At 39.7% G+C, this 26,993-nt stretch overlaps 1 protein-coding gene across 3 annotated transcripts in view; it reads right to left on the bottom strand.

The window, feature by feature from the left end:
- Positions 1-14,882: 14,882 nt before the first annotated feature.
- LOC134731275 (UDP-glucuronosyltransferase 2B15) overlaps positions 14,883-26,993 on the bottom strand; it is a 29,191-nt gene continuing 17,080 nt past the window's right edge. For 2 of the 3 annotated variants that reach the window (XM_063613634.1, XM_063613636.1), the window contains 3 exons: positions 23,210-23,297; positions 22,157-22,376; positions 15,232-15,511 (listed from right to left, as the gene is read on the bottom strand). In XM_063613634.1, coding sequence (XP_063469704.1) covers positions 15,232-15,511; positions 22,157-22,376; positions 23,210-23,297 — 588 coding nt within the window. Of the gene's footprint in view, positions 15,512-22,156; positions 22,377-23,209; positions 23,298-26,993 lie in introns of all 3 variants that reach the window. The other variant, XM_063613633.1, reaches the window with a different exon arrangement.

The raw sequence follows: 26,993 nt of genomic DNA, 5'->3' as shown, positions 1-26,993 counted from the left end.
GACACAAGACCAGTATTGACACATCTCACATAAATATGATTTTTGACAGATATACTTATCGTTTTTACCGTGTAACTTTCTTTTTTAATTTAGAGAACCACATCCTATTTCATTCTGCTTACTATTAATAGCAGCACAAGCATCAAATTTTAAGGTTACATTTTGGGTACCTCTCTTTTTTTCTGTTCTAGCTAATACCTTACTTGTGTCACCTAGAAAAGGACCAGTCCTTAATTTTATTTTAAAAATTGTGATCATGGGAGGCTTAAAATGGGGCATAACATGCATCAGGTTGGTTATTCCTGGGCTACATACCTTGGATATAACAGCATTATACTAACAAGTTGTTGTTGTGTTTTTGGCTTTTTTTTTTAGAGTCCTTGGGCGTCCGTGATATTAATGTTAGTCAGTTTTGTTGTGAGTGTTAGAAAGAGGGCATATAGAACCAGGAAGCTGATAAGAAAGATGATTATGAGGGCATGATCATGGAAGGCAATTAGCTCTTTTATAATAACCATAAAGTAATTAGCTCTTTTATAATAACCATAAAGTAATAGAACTGTAGCAATCTTTTGTCCCACCTCAGTGACTTGATGTATATGCTGGAAACAGTTCTCAGTCTGAGGAAGGTCAGTTGAAGTCCTTACTGTACAAGTCCAAATTTTAAGGAAAATGAGTCCTGCAATGAGTTTCCTCATGCTTCGGCCATGCGTGGACCAGTCAGCTTCCGGCTGTGACTGGAGCAGGGCTTGTCGTCTTCTTCAGAGTCACTTTGCAGGGGTTGATGAAGCTGCTCCCATCCACGTACAGTTCCCAGTCTACTGATGTTTAAGGGTGGTCTCGGAGGTTGGGCATACTAGAATAAACTGCGTCCAGCACCTCCAAACAGTTATGTTTAACTGGGCTCTCTGATAATAGGAGTAAGGTGGCAGGGTTAGGGTGTGGCAAACTTCAACGGTTATGCAGGGATTTTTACAGAGCAAGCTTTGGTATCTAGCTGGTCTATCATTTATTAGCTAATGATGTCCTTTGGTATTTATTAAAATTACCACAGCTTGGGGAGGCTTTATGTTTAGGTTTTGCCTAAGAGTTAGCTTATTTGCTTCTTAACAGGGCCGTTGCTGCCAGGGCCCTTGGACATGGGGGCCAGCCTTTGGAAACCCCGCCTAGGTGTTTTGAGAGATAGGCCACTGGCCTTGGCCAGGGCCCTACAGTCTGGGTTAAAACTCCAACTGCCATTTTTTCTCTTTCTGACACATAGAGTGCAAAGAGTTTTGTCAGGTGAGGTAGCCTCAGGGCTGGGGACAACATGAGTTTTTTTTTTTTTTAACTCATGAAAAGCTCTTTGCTGTTGATTGTAATAGATGTAGTTTATCTAATCTACATTTTTATTGACTGTCATCTACTAAAATATTGACTTTAATCTTGTGACTATTTGATTTCAAGCTTTAAATTGATCTGGTATTCTTTGCGGGGCTTCAATTGCATCTAAATAGATGTGAGAGTTGAAAGACTTATAAGGGGCTTCTCTCACTTCACGATGTCTTATTATTATTTTTTCCTTCTTCTGGTTGATGAAATGCCAGGGTGAAAGGGATAGCCAAATGGACTAAAGCACAAGTGCCACTCTAGTTATTTGGCAGAGTGCCCAGTAAAGGTCTACCACAATATTACCACACATCCGCTTGGGGATGAACAAGAGCTGATGGATTGATAAGCTCTTGAAAATCCTTAAGCTCACTGCATCCCTTTAGGTCTCCAAGGAATGCTAATTTTCCTCCCTGCTGTGAGAGACAGGAAGTGAACTTAGTGTTGGGAGATGGAAGCTGGATGGCCCTCCGGGGCTGACCGGCAGGGACTTCGGGATATAGCAGAGAGAGCTTGACATGACTTATTAACCCAGGCTGTAGAATCCTGGAAAAGAGTTACCATGCAGCCCATGCCTGGTGGACTGGAGGACCACCGTAGTGGAAGGAGGACAGTTAGGGCCTCTGGCCTGCCATGTGCACAAACATAACAATTGCTTTTGTTTAAAGTGCAGATGGAATATTTGATCCATTTCAACCAGGCATTTGCATCTTGGTATGCTATCTTAATTCCTAAAGTTTGTTTTAAGTCTTTAACTTTTATGACCCTCTAGTAAAATGAAAGTTTCCATTAGCACTAATTTTTATTAGTTTTAGACCAAAGACAGCTAAACATCATTTTGTATTTAATAATGTTTCTTGTATGATTTTTATACCAGATAAGCTAAATTTTACTTTTATATTAGTGTGTTATTAATATTAAACTTAATTTTAATAAAACCTCATAGACATATTTATCCAATTATTCATATTTGACCATAAGGTAAGATTTTATAGACTCTGTTTAAACTTTTATAATTTTTGTTAAGGAGCAGGTTGATGCTTTAAGAAAAAAACCTGTTGCATTTTTACTTTCATGCCTAGTTCACAGAAAAACTGGATGATACTTTTTTAACTTTATTTACACACAGAATTTTCTTTACAATTAACGTTTTAAAACTTGCTTAAACTTTTAAAACTAATTTTTTTTAACTTTTTAATGTAGGTAAAAATCCACATTCTTATGCCTCCTTATAATCTTTTTATTAAAGGTATATTTTACTTTTTTATACACCTGCACATAAACTGTTTCTTCAATAGTACTCAGGAGGCCTTATTACTTTTAAATTATGCAACATTTTTTGCATAAAATTTTTAATAACTTTTTTTATGACTTTCGCTGACAATTTTTCAACATGTCTCAAATTTCTGACTTATTACGAACATTTTTTTCTTCTCTTTAAACAACCAGTTAATTTATTTCAGGACAAGAATTTACCATATAACACTCTTTTTACATAAATTTTGCCTCCGCCCACCCCCTTTTTTTGAACCATTCCTTTTTTTTAAAAGTGGATTTTCTTTATGTCTTTGGACTAGACTGTCTAAGGCCACAAAATTAGGAGTTACCATAATATATGTTACACTGTCAACTTTTAGCAAACTTCACTTTTGTTGAAAATCTTCTAAGTTTGAAATTTCAATTATCCTTTGCTATTAATAAGACCTTGTTTCGTCTAAATTAACTTAGAATTGGTATAGATGGCCTTTTTTTTTTTTTCTCTGTTGGTCTTTCCTTGCCTTTGCCAGCTGCTTATGCTGCTGTTCTCTTAACTACTTTGCAGGGGGAAAGGGGTCTAAAACCAGCTGTAACTGTCGATGTACAGAAACTAGTCTGGGTGCCTTGGCTTACAGGTTACCTTGTGCCATACTTTAGAAACTAAAGACCTATCTAGGCTTCTTTCTGATGGCTAGCCTACCTCTAATGCTGGCCAGTCTATTTCACACAAAGTTCTAAGTTTTCCTGGAGTCACAGTGACTCCATAGTCTCTATTAAATCCTTTCTTGAAATTCATTAACATAGTTCCCAGTGCAGTGGGCTTACTTTGCGCCTGACCTATGTTTCTTTGAGACAAAACACCATGCTCACACCACACACACACCACAAAACAAAGAACAGATAAAAGGGCACACACAAACTTTTGCAGTTTACACCAAACCAAAATCAAAACCAAAATCAGAGTATCCAGAAATCCAAGCCAGGTCAAAAGCAGAAACCAAAGTATCCAGCAATTCAAGTCAAGTCAAAACCAGAACAAAAGTGCCGATACGGGCACACTGTGGGGTGATCAGGCCATGCTTCCAGTCAGATGGAGTGGGGCAAGTTCAAAAGACTAGTCCTACCAAGTCAAGCCAAGTGAAAACCAGAACAAAGGTGCCAATACAGGCATATCGTGGGTGATCAGGCCACACTTCCACTCAGGTGGAGTGGGGAGAGTTCAAAAGACTAGTCCTACCAAGTCTAGCCAAGTCAAAACCAAAACAAAGGTGCCAACACTGGCACACCATGGGTGATCAGGCCAAGCTTCTACTCAGGTGGAGTGGGGCAAGTTCAAAAGACTAGTCTTATCAAGTTTCAGATGTCCGGACTCCAAGTGCCAGTTCCTTCCCGGTGTTCAGCCACTGTGTTAATCCTCCATGGGGGTCTGCTATGTGCTGCTCTGGTGAGGCATTACACCAGGGCAATTTGCTACCTGGGAGCGCTCTTTGGATCATGTCACTCAGGCTGGCCAGAGTCCCCCGCAGGGATACTCCACAGGGCAGGCTTAAGCTGCCTAAGGGGCTGACTCTGCCTTCTGTCAGTCACCTCGCTTCTAGGTCAGGAGACCAAGAAATGTAGCAGGATGAGCCGCAGACAAAACCTCTCAGACACTGAGTTGTAGAAGGAAGGGCTTTATTCAGCTGGGAGCATGGGCAAGTTACTGCCTTAAAATCTGAGCTCCCCGAGTGCACAGTTTCTATCCTTTTTAAGGGCTCACAACACTAAAGATTTCACATGAAAGAGTCGTGATTGATTTGAGCAAGCAGTGGGTATGTGACAGGGGCTGCATGCACTAGTGGTCAGAGAGAAACAGAACAGGGCAGGGAGTTTCACAGTGTTCTTCTACACAATGTCTGGAATCTATGAATAACATCGGTTTCTAAGTTATGAGTTGATTTTTAACTACTGAGTTTAGGCCAGGCAGGCCCATGCATAGTTTCAGGCCTGGCGCAGGGCTGCCTGTCTTTGGTTTCACTTCCTTGTTTTTTCTTAAAACAGGAACTGAGTGTAAAACAATATAAAATAATATGAGAAGGTCTTCCTTCACATGCACATCAGTCACTGATCTAGCCTACTGTTAAGTTTCCCTGGGAACCCAGTTAACAGGGGAAAATCTGCATGAACTCTATTGGTTTCTCCTGTCCAAAAATCCAACATTGATCCAAGAAGGGTCCAGTATGTGCCAGGCACTCGCTGATCATCTGGTCTTAGGGGGACACCTCTAAGCCATTTTATACTGTTCCGGGAACAAAAAAGGCAGAGGTTATGATAGCTCCTTTTATTGTCTTCCTCCAGCTGTCCAGGACGGTCTTCTTTTTCCCTGTTCTCCAGAGCCTACCCTTTGATATGGAAAACTCTCAGTCCTCCATATCAAAAAACTGCCCTCCAAGACGCCTCATAAAAAATCTGCAAACCTTAGGCCTCAGGCAAGATACCCGCCCTAAGCGCCTTGTCTTTTTTATACAATAAAACCTGGCCGCAGTATGAATTAGATAATGGGTCCAAATGGCCAGCAAATGGAACACTCGACTTTACAATTTTAACTGACTTAAGCAATTATTGCCGATGACTGGAAAAATGGGGAGAATTTCCTCGTGTCCAGGCCTTTTTGCACTCAGATCACAACCTGACCTCTGCAATCCTTGCTTACCTGTTCAAATCATTCTCCATCCTCGCCGCCCTCATAACCTTTCTCCTCCCGATCCTACTTCTTTTTCCTTGTTGGATCCAGCAGACTGCTGTCCATCCCTCCCAGCCCCTACCCCCACGTCTCAACCATCTTCATTAACTCCCCAAACTTCCTCATTGTCTTCTCGGCCACCATTTTCCCAGCCACTATCTTCCTAGCTGGCATCACCTCCAAAAGTACCACTTCTTTTCCTACACCGTCCTCTCCTCAGGAAAACTCCAGCATTACCTGTACTCATTCTCCTTCCTCACTGCCCTCTCCTGAAGCCTGTAAACCCATCAAGCCACCTTACACCCATATCTATCCTCCACTCCCTGTCAACTCAACCCCCCTTCCCCTTCAAACCCTCAGCGGGAACCCCTTCTGGCTTCTTCCTTCCCTCCTGTCCATACCAGCTCAGGCACCATCTTTGGCCCATGCCCCACCCGTACTTCAGCGCCGGTGCTAGAATGCCCCCTTCAGGAAGTAGCAGGAACTGAAGGTATCGTTAGAGTTCATGTTCCGTTCTCCCTCACTGATCTCTCAAACTAACAAGACTCAGTTCATTTCCAGAAGACCCTACCTCTTATATTAGGGAGTTTCAGTACCTTACCCAGTCTTATGAACTAACATTGTATGACCTCTACTTATCCTCTCTTCCACCCTCACCCCAGAAGACCAGGACCATACTTGGACCCTAGCTCAGGTGCATGCTAATACAATTCATCACCAAGCTCCTGCCCAGCATACTGGCACAGAGGCAGTTCCCAACCAGGACCCCCACTGGGATTATCAAGACAGGGCCCCTGGACACAGCCATCAAGACCACATGATTATGTGTCTCCTTGCAGGACTCAAAAAGGGTGCCCAAAAAGTGGTAAACTATGTAAACATTTCAGAAATCACCCAAGGTCCTGAGAGAAACCCAGCCCTTTTTCTCTCTCATTTAACTGAAGCCATGAGAAAATATACCAACCTAGACCCAACCAACCCAGAAGGAACCACTATTTTAAACCTTCAATTCCTCATCCAATCTACCCCTGATATTTGGCGCAAGCTTCAGAAGCTTGACAATGGCCCTGAAACCCCACAATGAGATCTTAATTTAGCCTTCAAAGTCTTTAACAGTTGTGATGAGGAAAGTAAAAGAAAGAAAAAAAAAGACAGAGTTTCAAATGCTTGCCTGCACCATCAGGGGCCCTGCAGGCCCACGGGCTGCAGCTCCACACAGATGCCCCCTAGCAATCCACCTCCACCTGTCACCTGTTTCAAGTGTGGCAATGAAAGCCACTGGTCCAGGCAATGCCAAACCCAGGTAAGCCCACCAGGCTGTACCCCTTCTGCGGAGGACCCCACTGGAAGTCAGACTGTGAGGTGCCCCAGCAAGGACTGCCCCAGCCAGCCAAAACCTCCTACTAGGATCTCATCAGCCTTGCCGCTGAAGACTGACAGTGCCCTGGAACAGATTCCCCAGCAACTACCATTGCTTCGTTTGAGCCAAGGATAACCTTGATTGTGGCAGATAGGCCAGTATTTTTTTTTTTAATTAATATTGGGGCAACCTACTCTGCTTTACCTAAATTTTCAGGACCCACCCAGTTCTCCCAAGTCTCTGTTGTGGGAATCAATGGACAAGTCTCCAAATCCCAAGCCCCCCTCCACTTTTCTGCTCCCTGCACACCTTTTCCTTCAGTCACTATTTCTTGGTCCTGCCCTCATGCCCAGCTACGCTCCTAGGCGGAGATATCCTTTCAAAACTCCACACTATTCTCCACTTCCATCTTCCCCATAGTGCCCAATACACCAACCCAGACTTCTCCAAGGCTTCTAACTTTCTTCTGCTCCTCCGACCTCCCACCCTAAAACATGCAACTTTTCCTTATCCCCCATCTGTAGTTAACCCCACTGTTGGGGATACTTCCACACCCTCAGTCACAGAGCACCACACCCCCATCTGCATCACCCTTAAAGGGCCCACCCAGTTCCTATCACAGAAGGAGTATCCCATCCCCCAAGCAGCTCTCATAGGCCTAAAGCCTACCATTTCTCTCCTCCTCACCAGTGATCTACTCCGCCCAACAAACTCTCCTTTTAACACATCAGTTCTACCTGTTAAAAAGCCAGATGGAACTTATCACTTAGTCCAGGACCTCAGGTTCATTAACCAAGCTGTACTCCCAGTATGTCCAGTAGTTTCCAACCCATACACTTTACTTTCCTCACTTCCCTCCAATACCACCCATTTTTCTGTTCTAAACCTAAAGGATGCGTTTTCACAATTCCTTTACACCCTGATTCCCAAAACCTCTTTGCCTTTACGTGGGAAAACCCCGACACCCACCTTTCACGTTAGCTCACCTGGTGCGTACTACCTCAAGGTTTTAGAGACAGCCCCCACTTTTATGGACAGACCTTTGCTACTGACTTCTGTACTTTATCCCTAAAATTTTCCTCTCTCCTTTAATATGTTAATAATCTGCTCCTGTGTAGCCCCTCTCAAACAGACTGTAACACCCGTACATACTATCTCTCTTTTAAACTTCTTGGCAGAAGGGGGGTATCAGGTCTCCCCTAAGAAAGCACAAATATGCACCCCCTCAGTCACTATCTAGGCCTAGCTCTTTCCCCGTGAGCCCAAGGGCTCACAACAGACCACATATTCCCTCCTCCAGTCCCTCCCGCCTCCACAAGCTAAGCAAGAAATTCTCTCTTTTCCAGGATTAGCGGCATATTTCAGGATCTGGGTTTCCTCCTTTGCTCTACTTGCCAAACCGTTGTACCAAGCTGCTAAAGGCCCTCTCCATGAGCCTTTAAAACCAGCACAGCCTATTACCCAATCTTTCCATCTACTCCAAAAGGCTCTCATCTCAGCCCCTGTGTTCACTCTCCCAGACTTCACCAAACCTTTCTCCCTCTATGCCGATGAATGGCGTAAGATGCACTTGGTGTTCTAACCCAGTCTAAGGGACCCACCCACCCAGGTTGCTGCCTACCTCCCTAAACAGCTTGAGGCCACAGTTCTCGGATGGCCTGCCTGCCTCTGAGCATTGGTGGCAGCTGCTCTCCTCACTCTTAAAAGCCTAATACTGTCTCTTCATGCCAACCTAACAGTTTATTCAACCCATAACATCAAAGACATGTTAGCTCACCGCAGTGTACTAAGTCTTTTCTCTGCCCCACAGCTCCTCCAGCTGTATGCTCTATTCATAGAAACTCCCCACATCACCGTGCTAACCACCTCCCATCTAAACCCGGCCATGTTCTTACCTGAAGCTACAACTGCCCAAGACTCTACACTCTTCTGTGTAAATGATGCTCAAACTTTTCTTATACCTTTTCCAAACCTAACAGAACAATCCCTTCCAGATGCTTCCTTTACTTGGTTTGTAGATGGTAGCTCCTTCCTACATCAAGGACACTGACATGCGGGCTATGCTATAGTGTCACTCCCAACACTATTGAAGCCAATCCGCTCCTCTGAGGCACCACCTCTCAAAAGGCTGAACTCATTGCCTTCACTCCAGCTTTCACTCTCGCATCCAGAAAACCGATCAATAGATTCAAATTCTCATTATGCGTTCCACGTAGTGCACTCACACTCATCCATCTGGAAAGAAGAGGGTTTCCTAACTGCAAACAATACTCCTGTCATAAGTGGCTCTCTTATCAGCAAGCTCCTTCAAGCTTCCAGGCTCCTGTAGAAAGTTGTCATCATTCATTGCAGGGGCCACCAAACTCCAGACAATCCTAAATCATCTGGAAATGCGCTAGCAGATCAGGTAGCCAAACAAGTAGCCCTACTACCCTTGCAAGGCCAGTTGCTGTCCCTGTCCTTGTTCTCTCCTCTTTACTCTTCAGAAGAAAAAGAAGACTTCCGAGCCCAAAACCTTCAAAAGCAAGGACCATGTTATGTAAAGGAAGGGTGCTTAGTTCTTCCTCACTCTCAAAGCCTTTCTCACCTCCAAAGTCTCCACAACTCTTTCCATGTTGGTTACCAATCTCTCTTGCAACTTCTCCGCCCTATTCTCACTTGTCCTCACCTTTCCAGAAATGTTCAAGAAATTATCCAGTCCTGCTTTATCTGCCACTCAGTGTAACCCCAGGGCTCCCTCCAGCCGCCGCCTTTTTCTACCCACCAAGGCTGGGGCCAGGTACCTGGGGAAGGTTGGCAAGTAGACTTCATTCATATGCTGCTGCATGATAAATGGCTCCACTATCTTCTAGTCTTTGTCTGTACTTTCTCTGGGTAGGTAGAAGCATTCCCAACAACTTCAGAAGGTGCAACTATCATCACACAAACTCATCATGCATACATGCAATTCCCCGTTTCGGACTCCCAACATCCAACCAGTCTGATAACAGTCCCGCCTTCATCAGCCAAATTACCTAAGGCATTTCTACATCCTTAAGAATAAAGTAAGCTCTCCACACACCCTACAGGCCTCAATCTTCAGGCAAAGTTGAAAAAATTAACTCTGTCTTTAAAGCCCAACTCACCAAGCTGGCTCTAGAAACCCACCAGTCGTGGACAAAAAAAATCTCCCTTTCGCCCTCATGAGACTTTGCACAATACCAAAAGCACACTCTTTTTACAGTCCCTTTGAAATCATGTATGGCCAAACTTTTGTCTTGGGGCCTCCACCCTTACCAGAATCTGAGCCACTCAGGAATTACCTCCGCTCCTTAATCCAGACATGGTCTTTCATTTGTGAGGCAGCAAATGAGGTCATGCCTCTCCCTGTCAACACCTCCTGGTCCTTTCAACATAACTGTCTTGCAGGCACAGACATGTTTCCAGACAATACAGATGGTGCTCCTGCTACAACGACATGGTGGATACCAACCTGTCTCTCAAGAATAACCCAAAAGTTAAGTTTTTTTTTCCAAGGTGCCCACTTCAACCCCTGTGTCATGCCTGAAGTAGTTATTGAGAAAGTCACCACTTTTCCCTTTATTCTATAACCAAATAAACAGGAAGATTCTCCCTGGGGCCTGAAAGCCTGAAGAGATGAGTAACTCCTCCTCTCAGGTCCAGTTCCAAGATGCAAGGCGACTTGCATCAACAGCGTGCATCAGAAAGATAGCAGAAGCAGGAGAGAGCCAACTGGAAGACACCTACCCTGATTGGAAGACACATACCCCTGAAGATCAAGAAAGAGGCCGTCTGGGTACTACATAGCCATCACATCAAACTGGGACACTTACTGTTTACAGAGGACTATAAACCCTTGTCCCATCCTCACTTGGGGCTGACGCCCTTTTAAGCCTCAGCCCTCCCACACCCAGGTGCTCATTAAAACAGCATGTTGCTCCATACCGCCTCGTGGTTTCTGTTGGCACGCTCTCAGGGTTTGAACTGATACAAGAATATTACAGGGGTAAAACTCCACAGTGAGAGGGTCTTCTCTAGCTGAACTTTGTAACAATTTGAACAGGCAAGAAGCCTCATGGCCAGAAATTGGGGGAGGCCACGAATCCAACTTGCAGACTTCACAGGCAGGGGAAGAACTAAAGCCCTTTTCTTTGCAGCTGGGAGGTGGAAAATCTCAGACAAATATTCAAGTCCAACGCACCCTCCTCCTGGAAAAAGACTCGGGACTGTTGTAGGGGCCATGGTGGAAGTGAGAGTGGCCCTTCAGTGTGCATGGGAGCTGGGTTAGACCTGAGACTGCTGGCTTTCCCCCACTTCCCTGACAACCTCATGACTCAGCAGAGGCAGCCAAAATCCACCTAGGTACACAACTCCAGTAACCTGAGAATCTCACCCCCATCCCCAGCAGCAACCAAAGCAAGGCCCGCACAAGGAGGGTCTGAGCTCAAACATGCCTATACCTGCCCCCACCTGATGGTCCTTCCCTATCCCTCTGGTAGCAGAAGACAGAGGACCTACAATCTTGGGAGTTCTAGGGCCATGCCCAACACCAGTCCCTCTCCACACTACTACAGCTGATGCTTTCTGGAAAGCACCACCTCCTGGCAGGAGGCCAACCAGCAGAAAATAGAGCATTAAGCCACCAAAGCTAAGGACCCCCACAGAGTCATTTGCACCCTCCACCTGAACAGGCACTGGTATTCACAGCTGAGAGATCCATAGATATTTCATATCACAGGACTCTGCAGACAACCCCCAGTACCAGCCTAGAGCTGGGCAGACTTGCTCGGTGGCTAGACCCAGAAGAGAGACAACAAGCACTGTAGTTTGGCTCACAGGAAGCCACATCCACAAAAAAAGGGAGAGTACCACAACAAGGGAACACCCCATGGGACAAAAAAAATCTGAACAACAGTCTTCAGCCCTAGACCTTCCCTCTGACAGAGGCTACGCGAATGAGAAGGAACCAGAAAACCAACCCTGGGAACAGGACAAAACAAAGCTCATTAATACCGTGCCAAAAATCACACTAGTTCACCAGTAATGGATCTAAACCAAGAAGTCCCTGATTTACCTGAAAAAGAATTCAGGAGGTTGGTTATGAAGCTAATCAGGGAGGGAACAGAGAAAGGCAAAGCCCAGTGCAAGGAAATCTAAAACATAATACAAGAAGTGAGGAGAGAAATATTCAATGAAATAGATAGCTGAAAGACAAAACAGTAAAAAATTAAGGAAACTTTGGACATACTTTTAGAAATGCAAAATGCTCAGGAAAGTCTCAGCAATAGAATTGAACAGATAGAAGAAAGAAATTCAGAGCTCAAAGACAAGGTCTTCAAATTAACTTGTTCCAATAAAGAAAAAGAAAAAAGAAACAGAAAATATGGACAAGAGCTCCAAGAAGTCTAGGATTACGTTAAATAACCAAATCTAAGAGTAATCGGTATTCCTGAGGAAGAAGAGAATTCAAAAAGTTTGGAAACATATTTGGGGGAACAATTGAGGAAAACTTCCCCAGTCTTGCTACAGACCTACACAAGAAGCACAAAGAACACCTGAGAAATTCATTGCAAAAAGGTCTTCACCTAGGCACATTGTCATCAGGTTATTCAAAGTTAAGATGAAGGAAAGAAGCTGGGCATAATGGCTCATGCCTGTAATCCCAGACCTGATCAGGTGGTCAGAGGTGGGTGGACAACCTGAAGTCAGGAGTTTGAGACCAGCCTGACCAACATGGAGAAACCCTGTCTCTACTAAAAATACAAAACTTAGCTGGGTGTGGTGGCACATGTCTCTAATCCCAGCTGCTCGAGAGGCTGAGGCAAGAGAATCACTTGAACCCAAGAGGTAGAGGTTATGGTGAGCTGAGATTGTGCCATTGCACTCTAAGCTGGGCAACAAGAGTGAAACTCCATCTCAAAAAAAAAAAAAAGATGAAGGAAAGAATATTAAGAGCTGTGAGAGAGAAGTACCAGGTAAACTATAAAGGACAACCTATTTGATTAACAGCAGATTTCTCAACAGAAACCCTATAAGCTAGAAAGGATTAGGGCCCTATCTTCAGCTTCTTCAAACAAACAATTATCAGCCAAGAATTTTGTATCCAGTGAAACTAAGCATCATATATGAAGGGAAGATAGCCGTTTTCAGACAAACAAATGCTGAGAGAATTCGCCATTACCAAGCTACCGCTACAAGAACTGTTAAAGGAACTCTAAATATTGAAACAAATTCTGGAAACACATCAAAACAGAATATCTTCAAAACATAAATCATACAGGACCGAAAAGATCATTCAAGGCTGCTACGAACAACTTTATGCACATAAACTAGAAACTTAGAAGAGATGGATAAATTTCTGGAAAAATAAAAGCCTCCCAGCTTGAATCAGGAAGAATTAAATACACTGAACATACTAATAAGAAGCAGCAAGGTTGAAATGGTAATTTAAAATTACTCAAAATTATTGAGTTCTCTCCCAGTCAAGAGGCATGTGGTTCAGGGACCCACTTGAGGAGGCAGTCTGTCTCTTAGCAGAGCTCGAGCACTCTGCTAGGAGAATCTTCCTTGTCAGGATCCACTGTTCTGTTCAAAGTTGGCAGACAGGAAGGTTTAAATATGCTGAAGCTTTGCCCACAGCTGCTCCTTCCCCCATGTGCTCTGTCCCAGGGAGATGGGAGTTTTATCTATAAGTCCCTGACTGGTGCTGACTGGTGCTGCTCCCTTTCTTTCAGAGATGTCCTGCCCAGTGGGGAGTTATTTAGAGAGGTAGTCTGGCCACAGCCACTTTGCCGGGCTGTGGTGAATTCCATCCAGTATGAATTTCCTGGCCTCCTTAGCACTGTCAGGGGAAAATCACTTATTCAAGCCTCAGTAATGGCCCCTCTCCCCACCAAGTTCCATTGTCCCAGGTTGACTTCAGATCGCTGTGCTGACAGCGAGAATTTCAAGCTAGTGATTCCTAGCTTGCTGGGCTCCACGGGAGTGGGACCACTAAGCGAGACCACTTGGCTCCCTGGCTTCAGCCCTCTTTCCAGGAAGTGTCTCACTTGTGTTCCAGGCACCAGTGGGGTACAAAACAAACAAAACAATAACAACAACAACAAACTCCTGTAGCTAGCCCGGTGTCTGCCCAAACAGCGCCCCAGTTTTGTGCTTGCAACCCAGGGCTCTGGTGGTGTCGGCACAGAAGGTAGTATCCTGCTCTGTGGATTGCAAAAACCAGGGGGAAAGCATAATATCTGGGCTGGATAACACAGTCCCTTATGGCTTCCCTTGGCTGTGGAAGATCCCTGGCAATGCAGAAACACCCTGCCTTCTGCACTGGTCTCACTGAGAGCTGCAGACAGGAGCTGCTCCTATTTAACCATCTTGCCAGATCTCCATCTTCTGAAAGTTTTACTGTTTCCAGTCTTATGTTGCTGTCTTTCATCCATTTAGAGTTGATTTGTGTATATGATAAAAAACAAGGGTTCACTTTTTTTCTTTTGCTTGTGGACATCCAGTTTTCTCAGCACCATTTTTTGAAGAAGCTCATCTTTCTTCATTGAGTATATTTGGGACTCTTGTTAAAGATCAGTTAGCTGTATATATTCATGGATTTATTTCTAGGCTTTCTGGTTTGTTATGTAGATCTGTATCTACTAATGTGGTATAACATACGTGTTAATTTTTGTATGTTAAACTATCTTTCATTCTAGGAATAAACTTGCCATGTCTTCTAGGAAAGAACTGATGCTAAGTCTGAATACACAGTAAAAGCCAAAGAACACTATTGGTCTTGCAATCTCAAAAGGAAGAGTGAGAATTTTTACATAATTTAAACCTTGAAGATTTCACTGGCAAAAGTAAAAACAAAAATTCTGCGCAAAATGAAGCCAAAATATTCTGAGTATTTGCAAAACAGTGTTGATACTATGAGTGGAGTTCTTAATGTTGTTGTGTTCAAATACAATGTGTGAAACATGAGGAAGTTCAGTAACTTTTGGATTAGAATAATAAATTTCAATATAAGCCCATAAGGTTTTATGTTATTTTTATTTTTCTTTTCTTTTTTTTATGGCTTGGATGACACCTTATTTTCAAATCAAATAGTAAAAGTTGTTTCCGTTTTCACGTTTTCCTTCTAGGTTTAAAAAAAAATGAGTTGGTTTTTTTTTTGCTTTTTTTTTTATTATACTTTAAGTTTTAGTGTACATGTGCACAATGTGCAGGTTAGTTACATATGTATACATGTTCCATGTTGGTGTGTTGCACCCAGTAACTCATCATTTAACATTAGGTATATCTCCAAATGCTATCCCTCCCCCCATTGTTATTTTTCATAGCTTAAAAATCATTGACATAGAATAATTCCAACTAAAGTACATATTAAATCCCTGGAAAATAAATTTTGACTTAACAGGGTAAGTTGTGAAAAGATGTTTTGTCACAGGAAAAAGGAAATACTCCATTTAAACCCTCCATGCTGGAATAAAGGAGGAGTCCCATCTTTCGGTCATTCCACTTCAGGCTTTTGATATAACTAATCCCTTTTCTTCTTCTTTCCTGTTTTGGCAAGCTTTCGGAAACAAAACAGGCAACATTTTGTGATGATAAATATCACAGTTGCCACGCAGGTCAGCAGGAACGCTATCACATCCAAAGAGTGGTACTGGATCCAGGTGAGGTTGTGAGCTGCGACCCGAAGGTGCTTGGCTCCTTTGTGGCGCATGACAAACTCAATCCAGAAGACTGCTCGATCCAGGGGCTTCATTGGTTGATCATGATGAATTCTTGATAATTTCATAGCATTCTCTTTATAGCTGAAGGATAAATATAAAGATATCAACATTAAAAGTAAATTTATTGCTTAAGCGTATCAAGTCTATGCATGGTCTTTGAAAAGTGTCACACAAATGATTCAAAGTAAGTGTCACTGAACTGACATAAAATTTCAAAGTTTTAATGTATGTCATTACAGAAAGTTTGGTTTTTAAATTGGAGTTTTATAATTGACAAATACCTTTAAAAATGAAAACTGGAATTTTAGTTGGGAGAGTTAATGTTTTTCTAGAACAGAAAATATTGTGAGCCATTCTAAGTGCTATAAGTAAGATAGTGGAAATAGAATCTGGGAATGATCATTTTGATATTTTTAATTTTTTTTTATTTTTTGAGACAGGCTTTTGCTCCATTACACAGGCTGAGTGCAGTCAAATGATCATGGCTCAGTGTAGCCTTTCCCTTTCGGCCTCAAGTAATCCTCCACCTCAGCCTCACGAGAAACTGGGACTACAGCTGTGCACCACCATGCCTGGCTATTTTTTTTTTATTTTTTACTTTTTTAGATATGAGGTCTTGCTGTAGTGCCCATACTGGTCTGGAACTCCTGTGGTCTAGTCATTCTCCTGCCTCTGCCTCCCAAAGCGTTGACCCTACAGACATGAACCACTGTGCCCAGCCCATTTTGACATATTTAAAGAAAAATTGTGTCACAACTGGTGAAATGCCCCCTAGCTAGTTTCTCAGCTTCTACTCTAATTTTCTGTCTTCTACCGTGTTTTCCTTCTAGTAGCCAGAATATTTTCTAAATCAATATCAAATTATGACACTCACCTGTTAACATTTCCATCTGGTTTCTTGTTACGTTAAGAATAAAATCCAAATCTGTCTTTGGTCTAGAGAACTCTACACAGGCACCTACTTGTCCTAACCCTTTCCCCCTGTACACTCTCTTCTAGAGACAATGGCCTTCTGTTGTTCTTTAAACCCCTGAAGGTGTTCTCACCTTAGCCCCTTTACACCTTTTGTCCCCTGTGTCTCTCTCATTGAGCATTATTTCTTGCAACTACTTGAGGTTTGCTTCTATTTCTTTTTGAGGCTTCCCCTTAAATAATACCCCTTAGAGAGTCCTTTCCTGGCCACACTATAGGCACCCATAGGATTTCTCTAGAGCTTCGTGCTTACTTTGCTATTTGATTTCTGGAACTTTAAAACATGTTATATATCTTCTACAATAAAACTTAAAGTATGAAATACATAGGATAAATGTATATACACTGTGTGTGTATCTCAAAATTTTAAGATTATCTAAAACATTATCCCAAAGTGAAGACACCAATTTATCACAAACTGCCTAGAAGAACTCTCTCCTCCTGGGCCATTTTAGTCACTACTTTTATCCTCAAAGTAAGTATTAACCTGATTTCTAATATCATAGATTAGTATTGTTTATATAATTGAATTAAATAATACATATTCATTTCTGTCTGTTTTTGTTTAGCAGTTGTTTAATTGCACTGGTGTAGAGTATTCAGTTGATTGACAAAGACCACAGATGATCTCTTCATTTTATGGTTAATGGATATTTGTGTTGTTAACATTTTTTGACCTTACTAATAATTATGGTATTAAGGTATTTGTATGTTTTATTAGGTTTACATATTTATTCATTTTTGTTGGATGTGTACTTGGAAGAATAGTTGATGAGAGAAAGGCATATTTATAATTAGAATTTTTTGTGGACTGAATTTTTTAAAAAATATTTTTTATTTTAAAGAATCAGAGATTGTTTTAGTTATCATTTTTGGATGATTTATAATTTATTTCTAGTATGACTAGAACATATAATTTTTATGAATTTGAATCTTATACAATTTACTTAGTGTTTATTTATGGCCCAGCATATAGTAAATCCAGGTAACTGTTTCATATAATCTTTTTTTTTTTTTTGAGACAGAGTCTTTCTCTGTCACCCAGGCTTGAGTGCAATGGAGTGATCTTGGCTGACTGCAATTTGCATCTCCTGGGTTCAAGTGAGTCTCATGCCTCAATCTCCCAAGTATCTGGGACTACAGGTGCTCATCCTCTACATCTGGCTAAATTTTGTATTAATAGTGGACACAGGATTTCACCATGTTGGCCAGGCTGGTCTCTTAACTCCTGACCTCATGTGATCTTCCCACCTTGGCCTCCCAGAGTGTTGGGATTACAGGTGTGAGCCACCTCACCCGGTCTCCATAAACTCTTTTAAAAATGTTTATTTTCTGTCTACACACATACAACCAGAGATATATGTATGGATACATATATACAGATATATGTGCTATATATATATATATATATATATATATATATATATATACACACACACACACACCTATATAACACATAGGTTACATTTAATTGTGTATTTCAAATATTTTATTTCCTTAAATAAAAGACTTCAAAGATCATTATTTTTTCTTTTCTTTTTGGTCTATTTGAATTTAATGTGAGTACTAGTAGGTTCACTTTTTTTGTTTTTGTTTTTGTTTTTGAGATGGAGTCTTGCTCTGTCACCAGGCTGGAGTTCAGTGGCACCATCTCGGCTCACTGCAACCTCCATCTCCTGGGTTCAAGTGATTCTCCTGCCTCAGCCTCCCAAGTAGCTGGGACTACAGGTGCACACCACCATGCCCAGATAATTTTTGTATTTTTAGTAGAGACAGGGTTTCACTATGTTGGCCAGGAGTATGGTCTCGATCTCTTGACCTCATGATCGGCCCTCATCAGCCTCCCAAAGTGCTGGGATTACAGGCATAAGCCACCACAACTGGTCGGTTCACATTTTTTTTAAAAACAGTTTCATTTTTACTTTAAGTTCCAGGATACATGCGCAGAATGTGCGGGTTTGTTACATAGGTATATGCGTGCCATGATGGTTTGCAGCACCTATCAACCTGTCATCTAGATTTTAAGCCCCTCATGTATTAGCTATTTGTCCTGATACTCTCACTCCCCTTCCATGCCCTAAATGGCCCTGGTGTGTGTTGTTCCCCTCCCTGAGTCCATGTATTCTCATTGTTCAACTCCCTCTTATGAGTGAGAACATGTGGTGTTTGGTTTTCTGTTCCTGTGTTAGTTTGCTGAGGATAATGGCTTTGCATTTCATCCATGTCCCTGCAACAGACATGATCTCATTCCTTTTTATGGTGTATAGTATTGCATAGTGTACATGTATCATATTTTCTTTATCCAGTCTATCACTGATGAGCATTTGCATTGGTTCCATATCTTTGATATTGTAGATAGTGCTGCAGTAGACATACATGTGCATGTGTTTTTATAGTAGAATGATTTATATTCCTTTGGGTATGTACCAAGTAATGATATTGCTAGGTCAAATGGTGTTTCTGGTTCTAGATCTTTGAGGAATCACCACACTGTTTTCCATGATGGTTGAACTAACTTACATTCCCACCAAAAATGTAAAAGCTTTCCTATTTCTCCCCAGCTTCACCAGCATCTCTTGTTTTTTGACTTTTTAATCATCGCCATTCTGACTGGCATGAGATTGTATCTCATTGTTGTTTTGATTTGCATTTCTCCAATGATCAGGATATTGAGCTTTTTTCATAAGTGTGTTGGCTGCATAAATGTCTTTTTTTGAGAAGTATCTGTTTATATCCTTTGACCACTTTTTGATGGTGTTGTTTGTTTTTTTCTTGTAAATTTGTTTAAGTGTCTTGTAGATTCTGGATATTAGACCTTTGTCAGAGGGATAGATTGCAAAAATCTTCCCTCATTCTGTAGGTTGCCTGTTCCCTCTGATGACAGTTTATTTTGCTGTGCAGAAGCTCTTTAGTTTAATTTGATACCATTTGTCAATTTTGGCTTTTTTTGCCATTGCTTTTGGTGTTTGTGTCATGAAATTTTTGCCCATGCCTATGTCCTGAATAATATTGCCTCAGTTTTCTCCTAGGGTTTTTATGGTTTTGGGTTTTACATTTAAGTCTTTAATCCATCTTGAGTTAATTTTTGTATAAGGTGTAAGGCAGGGGACTAGTTTCCATTTTCTGCATATGGCTAGCCGGTTTCTCCGGCACCATTTATTTCATAGGGAATCCTTTCCCCATTGCTTGTTTTTGTCAGGTTTGTCAAAGATCAGATGGCTGTAGATGTGTGGTGTTATTTCTGAGGCCTCTGTTCTGGTCCATTAGTCTATATGTCTGTCTTTGTTCCAGTGCTATGCTGGTTTGGTTACTGTAAGGTGTAAGGAAGGGATCCAGTTGCAGTTTTCTCCATATGGCTAGCCAGTTTTCCCAACACCATTTATTAAATAGGGAATCCTTTCCCCAGTTGCTTGTTTTTGTCAGGTTTGTTAATGATCAGATGGTTGTAGATGTGTAGTGTTATTTCCGAGGCCTATGTTCTGTTCCATTGGTCTATATATCTGTTTGGTACCAGTACCATTCTGTTTTGGTTATATAGCCTCATAGTATAGTTTGAAGTCAGGTAGCATGATGCCTCCAGCTTTGTTCTTTTTGCTTAGGATTGTCTTGGCTATATAGGCTCTTTTTTGGTTCCATATGAAATTTAAAGTAGTTTTTTTTCTCTAATTCTGTGAGGAATGTCAATTGTACTTGGATGGGAATATCTTTGAATATATAAATTACTTTGGGCAGCATGGCCATTTTTAGAATATTGATTCCTTTTATCCATGAGGATGGAATGTTTTTCTATTTGTTTGTGTCCTGTCTTAATTCCTTCAGCAGTGGTTTCTAGTTCTCCTTGAAGAGGTCCTTCACGTCCCTTGTTAGGCATATTCCTAGGTATTTTATTCTCTTTGTTGCAATTGTGAATGGGAATTTATTCATGATTTGTCTCTCTGCTTGTGTAATTGTCGGTGTATAGGAATACTTGTGATTTTTGCATATGGATTTTTGTATCCAGAGGCTTTGCTGAAGTTGCTTATCAGCTTAAGGAATTTTGGAGCTGTGACAAAGGGGTTTTCTAACTATAGAATTATGTCATCTGCAAACAGAGACAATTTAACTTCTTCTCTTCCTATTTGAATACACTTTATTTCTTTCTCTAGTTCACATTTAAATCCACCATCTTATTCTATATATATATATATATATTTTATTTTCTAACCTGTTTTATGTTTCTTTGCTTTCTTACTTTCCTTGAAGTATCTTAAATCATTTCTTGTCTTACTAATTTTTTGGTAAAGTGTTTTTAATGTATTCCCTTAGCTGGTACCACCTTGCATCATAATAATATTGGTAGTAGTAACAGACTCTGAATTGATGGTAGCTGGTCTAGGCACAGCATTTTCCATAATATTTCCTTTGGATTATGGAAAAGTTAAGTATTACATATTTATTTTATCAATATTAAAACCTTTGTATTTCAAAAAGCATCTTCCAATAAGTAAAAAAAAAAATCTATTCTGTCCATAGTGGAAGAAAATATTTGAAAATCACATATCTGATAAGGGATTGTATCTATAATATATAAATAATCCTTATGAATCCAGAATAAGATACGTAGAAAAAGACAAAATATTCACAAGATTAAAATAGAAATTTATCTAAGGAAGATGTGTGAGTGACCAGTAAGCACATGAAAAGAGAGACCACTTTACACACACTAGAATGGCTGTAATAGAAAGACAGGTGATAACAAGTGTTGGGAAGAGTGTGAAGAAATTAGAGCCCTCCTATCCAGCTGGTGGTAATGAAAAATAATGCAAATACTTTGAAAAACAGTTCAGCAGTTCTTCATAAACAATTTCCCATATGCCTCAGAAATTCCACTCTTAATATCTCCTCAAAAGAAATAAAAACATATTTTTACACAGAAAATATGTATAACAATGTTCATTAGTGCCAAAATTGGAAAGACCTAAAATGTCCATGACCAGATAAATGGGTAATTTTGGTATAAACATATCAAATAATATGATATAGAAATAAAAATGAATGAGTTCTGATACATCCTACAACATAAATAAAATTAAAAATAATTATGCTAAGTGAAAGAAGTCATTTACAAAACACCATAAATTGTATGATTTCATTTCTATGAAATATGTGAAGAGAATAATCTATTGGGAAACAAAGTAAGTTGGTATTTTTCTAGGACTAGAGGTTTATTGGGAGTGACTTCATACATTACGAGTTTAATGTGAATTCATTAAAATGTTCTTTAGGTTTGTGGCTTTATAACTATGTAAACATACTAAATATATTTAGATTTTAAGTTTTAGTGAATGTTATGCTATGCAAATTGTAATTATCACATTTCTTAAAATAATGATAATAAAAATAAATTTTTGAGAAAGAATAGATTCATACTTTCAGAAATTTTAGGTATTGAGTTGAAATATTTTATCATATTTCTCTAGTTGTTATTTCTTTTCATTGTGTATTCTATCATTAAAAATATTTAAAATAATTATCTACATATCTTTAATTTTTTTGATTTTATAATTCATTGCAGTTATTGGTAACCCATTAAATCTGTGGGGTTGAAATGTAACTTTGAAATAACTGTCTGGTGGAAAGTAAGAACAGATTTTACACTGGTTAAATCACTTCAATCCCTTCAAAATTAGTCTCTTAAAAATGGGTTAAAATTCATATTCACTGTTGACAAAATAATTTATAAATACCACCTGGTCACAAAATTGCAATACTCACATAGGGTCATTAATGACTGACTTCAATGCATTGAGCAAATCTCTACTTGACATGGTCCTGGTGTCCACACTGAGGGCTGCTCCCTTGGCTTTCATATGAACAATGTTATCATGTTGATCTGCAAACAAAGGAATGCCCACCATAGGGATCCCATGGTAGATTGCCTCATAGATGCCATTGGTTCCACCATGAGTTATAAAAGCTTTGGTTTTGGGATGACCTAAAAGTGGATGAATTTTAACAAAATTATTAATTATAAGATACTGGAATTGAATAAGAAATGCACAATATAGGAACTTAAGGCAAAACTGTTCCCTAGGTAATATTATACCCACAAAAGTGCATTGAAATTGTTTTCGAATTTCAGAGGAATTGCCAGATTAACAAAATGAAAAAGCATATTCTTAATTAAAAAATTAAAATGTCCAAAAAAAATAAGATTGGATATACAAGAACATGGTCTCTTAAGTATTATAAATAATGAAGTCACATTTACATATGTAAAAAATATTTAAATACTTAAAATATTTAACATATTTAATTTTTTTAAAGGCAGCAGGGAGTAGGGTGGAGGTGGGGCTGAGGAAGGACTGGTTACACATCATCATGAAGTGTGTTATCATTTTATCATGATAAAGATTGGTGATTTATTCCCATAGAAAGTAGAGTCACTGGTAATAGAAGAGTGTCTGCTATTTTTCAGTGCCTGTTGAAATAACCCTGCAGTAGGGGAAAGAACAGAGGTAAAGTTGTAGAAATAGGAGACAGACAGAAAATCCAGGAAGTTATTTAAAATCTGTGTGAGGAAATTGCACCTGAACAAAGAGATTTTTATTCTGACCATAAAGAATGTGACTGTATGTAATAAAATGCCAACTACTATAGTGTATTCTTTTTATACTAAGACTGGAAAATAAATATAAAGTAGTTAAATTTGATTTGTTTTTTTAGTTTTCCAAAAATAAATGCTAAATATGTTTGTTTTATGTTGAACTATTATCACTCTAGTTGGCTGTTACTAATATATTCAGTATTTGTTCTCCAGAGTCTTACCAAGAAGGTCATTCTGGGGTAACCACTTGTACAGTCGAGTATTGGAACCTAAAGTATTTGGCTTCTTGCCATCAAATCTCCATAGAACCTGTTAGAGCAAGGAAAATATCTTGTTCAATGAATAGAACTCTAAAAACATAGCACGTTAGAATTCTGAAGAGATTAATAATCAGTTAGTTAATCCATATAAAAGATGAAGAAATAAGAAGAAGTGATGTCAAGTAATGAGAACTACTAAAAATCTGAGGTAAGTTGAATACCCACATTTAATATCTTTACTCTTATAATCAATTTGGTATATAAAGAAATAATGACATTTCTAACATAATAGCTAGACACATGAGATTGTGAAAGGAAAATAAATCTTGGCAACCCAAACTCTATGCTAAAGGAAAAAGTTAAGCTGCTCAGGGAAAACCTACCTCCCATTCTATTCAAAGTAAGCCCTCGGCGCACTGAGATAAATGCCTATCTAATTGCCTCATTTGGAGAGGCTAATCAGAAACTGAAAGGAATTCAGCCATTTGTCTCTTATCTACCTATGACCTGGAAGCCCCTTCCATGCTTCAAGTTGCTCTGTCTTGGTTTCTACTTGTCCCCCATTTCTTGACGGAACAAATGTTCATCTTATATATGTTGATTGATGTCTCATGTATCCCTAAAATATATAAAACCAAACTGCCACCCCCACCACCTTGGACACATGTCATCAGGACCTCCTGAGGCTGTGTAATGGGTGCACATTTTCAACCTTGGCAAAATAAACTTTCTAAATTTACTGGGAACTCTCTCAGATATTCAGCGTTCATATTTTGGTAACCATCAAGAGATTCTGAGTGGAGGTTCCCTGACCTTTGATAAAAGTCCTATCAGTGCTTGGTACCAGCATGAGCTAACTTTAGGGCTCAAACAAATAGGACAATTGGCTGAGGTCTGGGAGCAACCCCTCCAGAGAATCCCTGATACCACAAAATTCAGTCAAGATCTAAAGTTTATTTTGCTGTACAACTCCTTTTTTTTTTTTTTTTTTGGAGTTTTACTTGCTTCCTACAAGAAAGGCAATATTTCCTGTTTCCATGACAATGGAAGTCAGGTAACTCTATGGAGTTTGAGCTTGTTCCCAGGAGGGAGGATGAATTTGAGGTTTCTTTCCTGATTCTAGGATGGCAGAGGGCAGTTTTTGCCTGAAACCCATCCTTCGGTAAATAGCTGAATTGGGGTTTTGTCTTGGTTAATGTTTACCAACTAGCTGGACTTAATTTCTCCTTACCATTACAGTGCTTAGTGATCACATTTTTGGGATTTTTTTGTACATTCCAGTATGTCTCCCATCAGATTTGACAAACTTTACCTGACTTGATCAAATCTGAGTGAGAATTCCAAACTGTGGGTAACAAAGCCTGTCTAATTTGGCTAAAATTCTTTGCAGAGGCAAAAGAGAAAACAAAACAAAACAAAACCTAAAAACCATGCTCTTGGTTTCTGTGTTTTCTTCCTGTCTTCAAAAAAAACAAATGTTCTTTTGTTTACTTTTCTTCCACCCTATACCTCCTTTTGCCTTGTGCCATTTGCAGTACAAAAAATCTAGAGAAGGCTTCTAATGACTTGAACTCTTTTAAAGAATTCAGAACAAGGGCACCACTCACCACTTTGGGGGTGCTCTGTTTTCTTTATGGAGTTACAAGAGTTGTGGGCAGATTTTTTCTTCAGTCCAAAGCTCTGTTTTCCTATGTTGAATGACCTGACCTCTTTGGCTTTGAGATTACCACAGATTACCTTGTACTGTGAGAGGATTTTACCTTGGCATGTGTAATGGCAGATGAGAGTTAAAAGTAGGGGGTGGCTGAGTACAGATAACAGGAAGTAGTATTGACCGTTGTAATTTTTTTCCTCCTAGGAAGTTGTTGTTTAAGGATCCTAATTCTAGTTTGGAGATGCATTGTAAAGGGTCTCCTCTATTGTTTTTATTCCCCAAATTAATCTCGATTTGGCTTGTCTGTGTGGATTTGCATGAGAAACTGAACTATGGTTTACATAGGTAAATGAGAGACTGAGTTTTCCCATCTCCAGAGAGAAAGAGCATTTGCTCCTCTCAGCCAAAAGACACCCCTAAGTGACTGGGGGCCTTGTGGGAGTGTCTTGGGCTTGACCCTCTATGACATGCAGTGTCCCGCAGGGAAATCCCCAACAAAAATTAACTTTTAAAACCAGGCTAGTCAAGGAAACACATATAAGAGCAGATCACCCAGCATTTTGAGCCCTCTCAGAGGTCATAGACCTCTGGAGAGAGAAACTGAGTCATGTAAGAGGCAATGATCCCCTGATATCGCCCGTTAGGATTTATGACACATCTACTTGGCAGAATTTATGTAAAATGAAGGTAATATGGTCTTTGTGCACATATACATTAAGAGGCTTAAAGTTGTCCTGCAAGCTATAGAGTTCCTAAGTTCTCTCTTTTTAAAAAAATTTCTTTTCTTCTTGCTTTAAATTTGCTTTTATTTTTCTATTAAGATAAAAACCACAGTATGGATTCAACCGGTTTTTGTCTGTAAGCTGGTCAATTTTTTTTATCTCGTTGCTAAAGTTCTGAAGTAAAAGCCATAGAATCTTTTGTGTGTGTGTAATGTGTTTGCATCTATTTAAAAGGCCATTATAATTTCTACAATTTTATGTTTAATAGGCAATTAAATCCATTTTATTTTCCTCGCAGCACACCAAATTTTTTCTCTCTGTACCTCATGGTGTAAATTTTGCTATTTGATTTTCACTTGGTTTCTTTTAATATGCAAATTTAAGACTATTTAGCTTACAACTGCCTATGGTGATCAAGTATTCATACAGATTATCTATTGAAACAGGTTATCAAGAATTTGGAAGTCTAATAGGGCAAAAAGTAGTTTTCATAAATCTATAAGATGTACTTCTATTGGCATGCTTAATATCTGTCTGTAATTATGTGTTTTGTACACAAAGTTTTACTACTGAAAATATATAAAAGAGCTCTAATTAATTGGCTCAAGAAAATAAAAGTGCTTGAATTAAATACTTTGCCAGAAAAAAAGATTAGTCAAATACTTTTTCAAGTTTATGTAACTTAAATAAAATCTTGTATAAATAAGATAGCTTTACAATTATTGCTAAAGTATGACAATATTAGAAATGTCTTAAAAATTTCCAGCATACATTTTTGTTTGCATTTATTAATCAAGCAATTTCATAGTTATTCTTGCCAAATACTTTAAGGTGTCAAAATTTGACATAGGGGTTACAAAACTGTAAAGCAAGCCCAAAATAGAATGATCTTTGCTTGTGTAATTTTTTAATAAATAAGACATTGATGTTGTTTTAATGAAAATATCCACATCTTGAATTAAGTAAGGTTATCATAACTTCTAACCCTGTGGCATTAAGCAATCTAGTCCACAGGCAGTAAGGTTTGTTTTGGGAAAAGACTGTTATCATTTTGGTTTCAAAGCTAAACTATAAAGGGTGTGAAATAGCAACACTATCCTTCATTTTCAACTCATTTAAGTTTTTTTCCTCAAGTTCTGTTTGTTGTGGCATAATGCTAACAGTGTTTTCTAAAAGCTATTCAGCTCCTCAAGGTCCAGGGACTATCACAGAAGAGGTGGGTGTGTGAGATTGTAAGAACTGATACTGAGAGATAAAATAAGTTACTTTATTTATAAGTTAATCATTAATGTCAAAGACACACTAATGCAAGACCAATATATGGGCCCCTGTGTCAGATTAATAAGGTTTTCTGGAAGCATAACCTGAC

The sequence above is a fragment of the Symphalangus syndactylus genome, chromosome 1 (assembly GCF_028878055.3).
Source record: "Symphalangus syndactylus isolate Jambi chromosome 1, NHGRI_mSymSyn1-v2.1_pri, whole genome shotgun sequence".
Lineage (NCBI taxonomy): Eukaryota > Metazoa > Chordata > Mammalia > Primates > Hylobatidae > Symphalangus > Symphalangus syndactylus.
The sequence above is the reverse complement of the archived record's forward strand: the minus strand, read 5'-3'. Positions and strand labels throughout refer to the sequence as shown.